General features: G+C 30.6%; 1 protein-coding gene across 1 annotated transcript; it reads left to right on the top strand.

The window, feature by feature from the left end:
• The first annotated feature begins 4,267 nt into the window (after positions 1–4,267).
• LOC103495111 (protein WVD2-like 7) lies at positions 4,268–8,879 on the top strand. The gene is made up of 9 exons (XM_008456574.3): positions 4,268–4,611; positions 4,722–4,803; positions 5,433–6,062; positions 6,241–6,438; positions 6,582–6,625; positions 6,722–6,811; positions 6,903–6,996; positions 7,277–7,384; positions 8,277–8,879. The coding sequence occupies exons 2-9, from the start codon at positions 4,762–4,764 to the stop codon at positions 8,706–8,708; spliced, it is 1,638 nt and encodes a 545-aa protein (XP_008454796.1). The 5' UTR covers positions 4,268–4,611; positions 4,722–4,761; the 3' UTR covers positions 8,709–8,879.
• The last annotated feature ends 863 nt before the right edge of the window (positions 8,880–9,742 follow it).

Genomic DNA, 9,742 nt, shown 5'->3' with positions numbered 1-9,742 from the left:
TACATGATTGTGTATCATGACCTAAACGATAGTAGATCATTCGTTTAGGCTGTAGTACACGATCGTTTAGAAGAAAATTACTCCATGCGCGTATAGTCGATTAACCGCATTTTGACTTGGGCATTTTTTGTATTTCTCATTATGGGTCTGTGGGCATTTTCCATTTCTAGAATTGTTTTGTATAGTGTAAATATTTTATCGGTTTATTATATTTTTGAAAAATCTCCATATTTATATTCATCTTAACATCTAAATTATTTTAAAGAGGATTTTCAAAAATAGAAAAATATTGAAACTAGGTATAAAATATAGCAAAATCTACCCTAAACTCTCTTTAAAAAATTTAAGTTCTTTTTTATATTTTGTAAATAATTTTTTTTACCATCCATAATAATTCCACTTCTTTTAAACCAAATCTTAATGTTATTTTTTTATAATAAAGATTAAATCTTTTATAAGTAAAGAAATTAAATACCTAAACTTAAAAATTTATTGACGAGTGTCTTTCGATTATCCATGAAAAAAATGTTTTTCAAGAATACATTTTGTTTTAAACAATTTATTTAAAATGAATTTAAATTTTAAACACTTATTTGTTGGTTAGATATTTTTATAAGTGTTTATATACATAATTTTGTTTAAAAACCTATTTTCTCAAAATTTGGTTTTTGGTATTTTCTTTAAAATGAATTATTTTTCAATCTTATTTTTTAAAAATGTATCTTGAAAAGCTACCAAACACTTTAAACTTTTGTAAAAGATTTTTTTTTCTAAATTTAGACACTTTAAGGTGTAATCCAAATCATTATAAAACTAAAGTTGGTTAAGACACATTATATCTATATATATTTGTTAAATTTAGTGTAAGTAACAAGTATATTCAATTGTCTAATGTTTATGTAATGTACTTTGAACACATTTTCAAATTGTTTTAAAGCAAAATATTTTAAATTTAGTGATAATTGACGGTAATTGGTTAAATAAATGCTAAGGGGAGATATTTTGTAGTAGTAGCGTAGTAATGATATAGGGTTTGAAAATGTGAATCCAAAGGAGAGAAGATTAGGAGCTTGTGAGTCCCACTTTAAACACAAAGTTAAATGTTGAAAGACAAAAAGCCAAAAAACCTGCGCTGCACATGTTATTCTTCCCTTCTCATCTCATCCCATTCCTTACATTTGTTTTAAACAACTATTTATTAATTAATTTAGATGTTTTGGAATTTAAATTATTTTACTAATTTTTAGCATCTTGGCCTTTCCAGAGAAGAAAAAAAAATCAACTTTAACCCTCTTCAGATCCAAAGAAAATTAAATATAGTTAATTCTCAAATTCAATATAATAACTTTATTAACAACCACATCTACATATATGACAATAAAAACTCCTCCTACCTTTTTAACTCACACCTCATCTCAATAGTATCATACAAGTGTGTTATCGATGTTGAGTGGATGGTCCCACTTTCTATTATTTATTCATTATTTTGTTCGAGAATATATTACTCTTGTTGTTACATTGTTGAGATTTTTCTCGTCGTTGAAATTTGTTCATGAAATATGGCTGGTTGGTTCTCTCTTGCTTTTGTTTATCTTTCGGTTTGTGGGTGTTTGTTGTGTAGAAAAATAAGGGTTTATATACGTTGACTGATTGTGATTGAAAAAAAGAAAGTCGAAAGAGTATAGGTGTTGCTCAGTGAGTCAAGTATGTTGAAAAGAATTTTTGATTGAGAATCAGAAATAAGATTCGAGATTGTTGAAGATTAGGTGCATTTTGATCAATTGCTTAAATAGATCACTGGTTAAGGGGGAGGTCTTCCTATGTGATGTCTATGACAATTACTAGTGATAAGTTTTATTGTTTCACGAGTCAAATAAGAAAGTATCACTAAGTACATAATGTTAAAAGTGTGTTGTGAATTCTATATTGATAGTCATAAGTTTGTAATCATGAATTATATCACAAGACAATACAAAATCTCTTATTATAGGTCATTGACCTCCAAATCTAAATCTCTTTTTATTCCTTTAGTTGTTTTTTAGTTATTAACTGAGGTGTGTGCTTGAAGCTTGAGGTGTGTACTCGAAGCTTTAGTGTTGACTGTTCTATTTTTTTCAAGCAATATATCAAATTTGTTGTTTGGATCCTACCCTTACTAAAGTAAAATTAATTATAATTGGTCACATGTATGCTTGAAATTGTCATGTCCAAACTCACTTCCAAGCACGTTTTTAATCAAACAAAACAAATTTAACGTTAAAATTTTTATTTTTAAATATAATTTTATCAAACCATCAATTTTAAGTGAATAAAACTATATTTTAGAATAATTTTAAAAATAAAATAATAACAATAAAAAAGAGTAAAAAATGACATCCAAACATTCCAACCTCTAAGTTTCCACAACTATATGGTATTTAAATTAAGAAAAAGGTTTAACTTATATTACAAAAATGACAGAACATTATTAACTTTTTCATATAGATTTTCAATGAGTTCTGAAGAACATCACTTTCAACCCTTTAATGAGTTTGAGCGGGTGGGTTTCGTATTCATATATTTTTCTTTACTTATTTAAAAATAATTACTTAATAGTTATATTAATACCAATTCTAATAAGATTTTAAAAAGAAAAATAGTTCTATATGCACAAAATTCCTATTATTATTAAATAGTTATTTCTAGACAATTATTACTTTTACTACAACGATTAGACAGTGAAAAATTGAATCTAACAAATTTTTAGAAAGGAATGTTGTGTTAATAACTTTATATCAAACGCATTCAAACTAAAAATAATTGATACAACATCAAAATTTTCGGATATAACTAATGTATTTGGTTAATTAAATATCACTTTATTATTCTATCTATATATATACCATATCATATTTGTTCGCATTTATTTTCAAAGAATCATTGTAAATCATAAAACATTTGAAAATATTTAAAAAATAAATATTTCATACGGTGGATATTAAATTTTGTTAGTCTTTTATCCTTTCTAATCTTTAATTTTAATTTCTGTATGTATAAAAAATTAAAATAGCCCTGGTTTATTATGATTTTTCTAATATTTTTTACATCATACATGAGTATCTTATTTTATTTGTTGGAAAGATATTCACGTGAGAACAATATTATTATCATCATTTATGGATAAAAATAATTTTAAAGTACTAAATTTGAGAGATTTATTAAAAAAAAGTTCGACGTTGTAAAATTAAGAAACATACGGAAAAAAGAAAGTTAATTTACATACATATATAACAAAAAGCAAAAATATTTATGGTGTATATAACAAAAAAGAGCTCATGAAACACCACCGTCTTTTCATAAAATGTCAGATTTCCCAGGACGAATATTGAATTTCTGTGCATCTTCTTTATATCACTATTCTCCTTCTTTCATATTCCTACTTCTTTTTATTCACGATTTATTCATTTTCTCTTATAGAATCTCTTCTTTCTTTATCATCTTTCATCTTCTTTTTTTTCTCCTTTTGTTTTCACTAGACGATCGTGTACTAAAAATCTAAACGAACAGTCGTTTATCTCAAATAGAGATAGATCATTATTTATCCCAAATAGATTAGTGATAAATCTAAGTGAACGTTTACCAAGGTCATTTACATTTGGTATAAGATCTATATCACAATTATTTAGATTTGGTACAAGATTGTCTAGATATTGTTACAAATGTATACTAATATCTAAACAATCCGTCTATCCCACATAGATAGAGATAGTCCACTATGACTATCTATTGTAGGTAGATAAGTAATAGATTCAAACGATCGTTTACCAAAATTGGAACGATCGTGTACCAATATGTACACGATCTTTTAGATTATATTATAAAATTGTTTAAATTAGAAGTTTTTCGTGTGCTACGTAGACTTATGAGATTTTTCCTTTTTCAAGATTGTTCTATACAACTTAAATATTTTTTGCGTTTTGTTATAGTTTCGGAAAAACTTCAAAACATGAAGGGTCTTCCACTTATCTTTACCTTTTTTTCCAAGCATGTTGGCCATCTTCAAGAAAAAAAAGTAATTGTTAACAAATAATTGAAAAATTGAAAGTGTTTGGTTGAAAGAAAGAAAGAATTCCATTCGGTTTTGATATATTTTTGTAAATAGTTTTATAAATGTGTTATTATATTTAAAAATAAAAAAACAAAAAGAAAAAAAAAATCATAGATCCAAAGAAGATAAAAAATAAAAATAAAAAACAAAATAAAGAAATAAAAAGCACATTATTGTTTTACAAACTTCAATAACAAAGATCAAAAAGCTGCATTTAAGAACACAGTGAACTCTGTCTCTGCAAGACAGAGAGAGAGAAAGTGAGATTTGTGCTTTCGCTCTTCACACGTTTGCTTCAAGATTCCATGAAATTTCTTGCAAGCAACTGATCCTTCTCAACTTTCATTTCACTCAATTCATACTGTTTCATCCTTCCCAAATTTCGAGTGAACAGCTATAGCCTTTGGCAAATCCAGACTTTTATTCATCAATCTCTACAGCTTCTGCGTCTTCTCTTCTAACCAAATGCTGCTGTAAATCCTAATGTGAATGTGATTGTTTCGGTTTTCTGGCTTAATGATAAGGTAGTTTTGTTCATGATCCAACTCTTTACCCAATATCTCTACTGGCTGGTCTTCTTTCTACTTCTCTAATCTTATTATTCTAACTTCTCTTCTCTTTTTTATTTGAGCAGTTGTTGTTTTACTTGTTTCTGATGCTTGATTGAGCTAATCATGGCTGGAGATATCGAACAGCCCTTTTCCTTTAATTTTCAGGTACTGCTTCCGCTTTTTTGCCTTTCCGAGTGGTTTACTTTCTTCTTTTTTTTTTTTTTTTGTTAATGATTTTCAAAATTTTGAACTCCAATTAAGTGTTTCATTTCTCAACCTAAATCCGAAAATTTATTGTTTATCAAGTGGATGCTCGGATAATACTTGCTGTTGAGATGGACTTAGCTGTTGGTTTGTCCATAGTTAACGGTAGTTAGATTTCTCCTGTTTTATGCTGTTTTCGTCAATCTCTTCTCAAAAGAATGGGAGAACATTATGTTTTGTTGGTTTACTGATATTTTAAATTGATTTTATTACCTTATCCTTATATTTGTAGAACTTGATACTTATTGCAACTAATTGTAATGAGATATTCAATAGGAGAACTGTTAGGAACAAACGTTTTATGCTGAACAGGTAGATGATATTGTAGGGAACTTATAATCATTAACCGTGTAGTTCTTAAATCTATTGTTAATTAACACACTGTGTGCTATGAGCTGACGTTTCAGCTGTTAAGCTATGATCTGTACAATTTTGGGGTAGGTCCAGCAAGAGTTGGATCCCGTATTTTCTCCAGGTTTTTTAGGGCTCTGTGATTTTTCTCTAATCCCCAGTTGTTTGGAATTGATCAGGTAGAGTCTACAATTTCAGACTCCATATCATTTGGAAGGTTTGAAAAAGAATCTTTATCTTGGGAGAGGAGGTCATCATTCTCTCATAATCGTTATCTAGAAGAGGTAGAGAAATTCTCAAAACCGGGTTCAGTTAATGAGAAGAAGGCTTACTTTGAGGCTCATTTCAAGAAAAAAGGAGGATTGCTTGGTCAGAATTCGATGGAGTCTCATACTATTGAGAACGACGCATCAGAGCAAGTGAATCAAGAGGCAGACGTTGAGATTATAAACATGGAAAACCATGATGGCCATTTTGATGATAGCTCTGTCAGTTCACAAGACCATGGGGACCATTTGGTGACAGAATGTGAAGAAATGCCAAAACATGAAACTTCAGCTCCTAATCCGAAATTTGAAAATTCTTTGAACAGTGTTAATGCCAAAATAAATCAACAAAATGACACTGCAGAGAACAAGTGCTCAACTTTGGTAATTCATAAACCAGAGGTTGAATTAAGGCAAGATCCCAAGAGTTATGGAATGTGTGAGAATATACAGTCTGAATCCATGGAGGCAGCCCCCAAAACTGAACTAGTGAAGAAAGCAGGCAAAAACTGTTCAGGAAGTCAGCAAACTCTCACTCCCAAGGTGCATTTCTTCTCTCTAATCTTCTCAATATTTGTTCAACTCTTCTTTGTTATCGTTCAATTCACAGACCAATTTTTCTAGTTAGGTAAGCATCAATCTGCTATCCAAATCCTTACCATAATACCATTTCTTTTGTTACTTACTTGCTCCTCTCCTCCGCCTATCCCCCAAACTTTAGATGATATCTAGAAGGGAAACGAAGGCGTCTTCCAGATCTCAGGCTAATATTCCTCAAAGTCGAAGAAATGTTTCGAGTGGGGTTCTGAAATCTAATAAAAGCAAAGGGGAGCTTTCACATACAACTTGCACCGAAGCTCAACCATCAAAAACTGCCATTTCTCGTGCAAACCATGTCCGTCGAACGCCCAAAGTTGAGGTATCTGTGGCTTATGGGTGTGCGACTTGGAATTCTGATTTGTGCCACTATATTTATAATGTGAAATAACTATTTCTTGAATTCACCAAGGTCTCAATTTAGTATAGTTAATCTCTTTCCTTCTTAACTCAACCTTTTTCTAGGATTCTAAAGTTCTCCAGGGAAGAGCTCTTCTCGAGAATAGAAGGTATACACGCTCTTTCTTGTTTTTGTGATTTTTTATTGTTTATTTATTAAGTTTGGTATGTTTGATGAATTGAGACCGTGAATTGATTTCCGGCAGATGTAGTGGAGAGAAGGGACAAACTTCTGGAGTATCATATTCTCCTTCATCAAAGCTTGAGTCTAGATCATATTTAAAGACAACCACCAGGTTCCAGTGCCCTATCTCAAGAGACGTTCTCTTCTTTTTGACTTTACATTGATGTCAAGTCTCCTGTATTTTAAATTTAATACGAATGCAGGCAAACTCGGACTGTCAACCCGGCCATGCAAGATACTGGGAAAAACAGTTCAGCTTCCAATAGAAGCAGGGGCTTGGCAGAAAGGAGAAATCAGGCAAGTGCGATCTGTGTTGTTTTTATAGAACAATACATATTCCTATGGACTAGAATACAGATGGCCTACTACAATTTCACTTTCATTTAAATTTGTAGGAGCAGTTGTATATTAAAGAAGCTGATAGATTTGAAAGCCAAGAAATATGAGAAAAAAATTTGAGAGCCAATAGAAGATAGAGAGAGAATAGCAGCATAGCATTACCTATGCCAAGGAAGGGGTAGTTTTCTATATTGTTCTTGAAAAGCATAATGACATTGATTGTCTTCTGTTATCTCAGGGCAAGCAAGACTCTGAAATGAAGAAATTACAGAAAAATGTTGACATCAGATCAAAACCAATACCGTCTTCTTATGGTGCTGTTCGACCAGAGTCAGATGGGAAGAAGGTAAAAGAGCTGCCTTCCCATTTATTCTCTTGACTGAAAATTCTAGATTTCTTTTTTGTTGTACACATTTTTTACTCCAGTCTTGAATAAAAAAACGATAGAATGAATTTAGTTGCAATCTATAACAAGTGAAAACTGTATTCAGTGTTCATATTGTAGGTCATTAGCTTGACATTTGACAGTTAATATTGAATTGGTCTTCTTATGGATTGCTTGAAGTTACCAGATACTAACAAAAGAGTATTTGAATTCAGTGTTACCGTCTTACATTTCGTAAAACCAACCTAAAAATATGTTTTAAAAATTGATCTTGGTTTTGAAACTTGACCTAAAGTTCAAACAAGTGTTTTTAAAGGAGATAAGTTGGCGAAAAATTCTGAGGAAAGAAGCATCATTTTCATAAACAGAAAACTCAAAAACAAGACAGTAATCAAAGAGACCTAAATTTTGCATCACATTTGTTGCAGTTAAGTGAAGAAGCTTATAATTTCGTTTCTGATATAGTGCATGCATTCTAGTTAAATGGAAACAGCCTTCACAAATGTTTTACCATCTATACTTCTTCAATGTAGTCAGGAGTAGAGTTGAAATTGATAGAATTTCTGAAAGGTTCATGTTATGTTGCTTTAGAAAGCTTCTAACTAACATAAAATAGAATAATCGAAGTGATGAATAAGGCAGAACAATTCGATGTTCCTTCTACCCAAGTTGTAGGCAGCATTTTGTGTCTTTAAAAAAAACGAAGAAAACAACTGAAGAAAATTAGTTTTATTCTTAGATACCTTGACTACTAGTACTTTTATCAAAAAATGATTGGGCTAGACACTCTTGTATAACATTGTTTCCTTTAAGTAATAGAATTTACTTTGTTTTGGTTCACGGTACATTTCAGGCTGTGTTTAGTGGTACCAAAGTAAGAAACAGTTCAAGGAAGTCCACAGCTGTGGCATCCTCCACTCACTCACAGTTACGAAAAGGCATTGATTCCACTGCAAGGGAAGTGCAAAATACTTCAAAAAACATCAGCTATCAAGCAGCCGTGCATGTTGAAGCAAGCGGTGGTTCTTCGAGTTCATCAGCCTACATAGAGCATATCCAAGATACCATATTAGAATCCGGATACAGGAGAAGGAAAGACCGAGCAAAGGAGAAAGAACCGAGTTTGCAGAAATCCCGCATTTCGGAGAATTATAAGACGACGTCCAAACAAGGAAGCGAGGGGAGGCAGAAAGTTGGGACGCAGAGGAGCATGAATTTAATGGGAAGATCAAGGGGTGTTGGTGGCTCCGGAATGGGACAATTTGCTGGCGGTGTTACGTCGTGAATGGCTCATGTTTTGTTCAGGTTCACAGGTAGTAAGAATCGTCATTCATATTGTTGAGGTTCTATATTTGCCAGAATTATTGTCATTGCTATTATGCTCCATTGTAATGTAAATTTGAAGTCATTTACGTTAAGGTTAATTCGGCAGGAATAAACAACAAATTGTGACTAATTCTCTCTCTATTTTGAAAAACTTTAAATCCATAATTGCTAAACTATGTGTTAGGCAACCAGGGCTTCATTTCATTCCCTTTCATTTGCCACGTTATTTATTTTATTCTTTGTTTTGTGAACCACTTGGAACCAAAAGGAGACTATTTTTATAACTATTTTCGTTTATTATTTATTGAGAAAAAGAAAAGAAATCGAAACACACATTTATTTGATAATAATTTCTTGTTTCTAGTTTTTTTTCTTATTTTGTAACATTTTCCATTATATTTTTAGTTTAAATTTAATTTAATTATATAAAAAATAAAAATATATATAGAATTTATTAAAATATAAAAAAAAATACAAAACATTAACATTACCAAATACACGTTAATTTCCTTGCAGAATTAATAGAGAAATTTTCATAAATATAAAATGTTAAAATATTTACGGCTCGTGTAACAAAGATTATGAAGTTAGCAATTTTTTAAATATTCTAGATTTGTCCTTTCGTTTTTCTTCTTCTCTTTGTTGTCATTGCTTTCTATTGTCTTTCTTTTCCTTTTTTGTTTTCCACTGCAATTACTTTCTATCATCTTTTTTTTTCGTTGCGATCTCTTTCCATCACCTTTCTTATTTTTCTCTTCTTTTTTTTACATCGTTTAGATTTGGGTACAAAAAATAGCCAAATCTAAAAGAATGTGTATAAAGAATCTTGAAAAAAAAATCATTTAAATTGGAGTAACAAAATCTAAACGTGTAAAAAAAATAAAGGATCGTGTACCAAAAGAATTGAAAAAAATTGTTTAGCCAAATCTATACCAAAGAATCTTGAAAAAATAAACGATTGTGTAAACAAATCTAAATGATCCTGTACCAAAA

Source organism: Cucumis melo, chromosome 10 (assembly GCF_025177605.1).
Source record: "Cucumis melo cultivar AY chromosome 10, USDA_Cmelo_AY_1.0, whole genome shotgun sequence".
NCBI classification, from domain to species: Eukaryota; Viridiplantae; Streptophyta; class Magnoliopsida; order Cucurbitales; family Cucurbitaceae; genus Cucumis; species Cucumis melo.
Note: the sequence above shows the minus strand (reverse complement) of the source record. Positions and strands in the feature narration are given on the sequence as shown.

What these genes read in the sequence shown, in the direction of transcription:
- LOC103495111 (XM_008456574.3), top strand. Translation starts at nt 4,762, where the DNA reads ATGGCTGGAGATATCGAACAGCCCTTTTCCTTTAATTTTCAG. An exon ending in GCTCTTCTCGAGAATAGAAG is followed by an intron (nt 6,626 to 6,721) that starts GTATACACGCTC and finishes GATTTCCGGCAG; the next exon opens with ATGTAGTGGAGAGAAGGGAC. An exon ending in CAGAGTCAGATGGGAAGAAG is followed by an intron (nt 7,385 to 8,276) that starts GTAAAAGAGCTG and finishes GGTACATTTCAG; the next exon opens with GCTGTGTTTAGTGGTACCAA.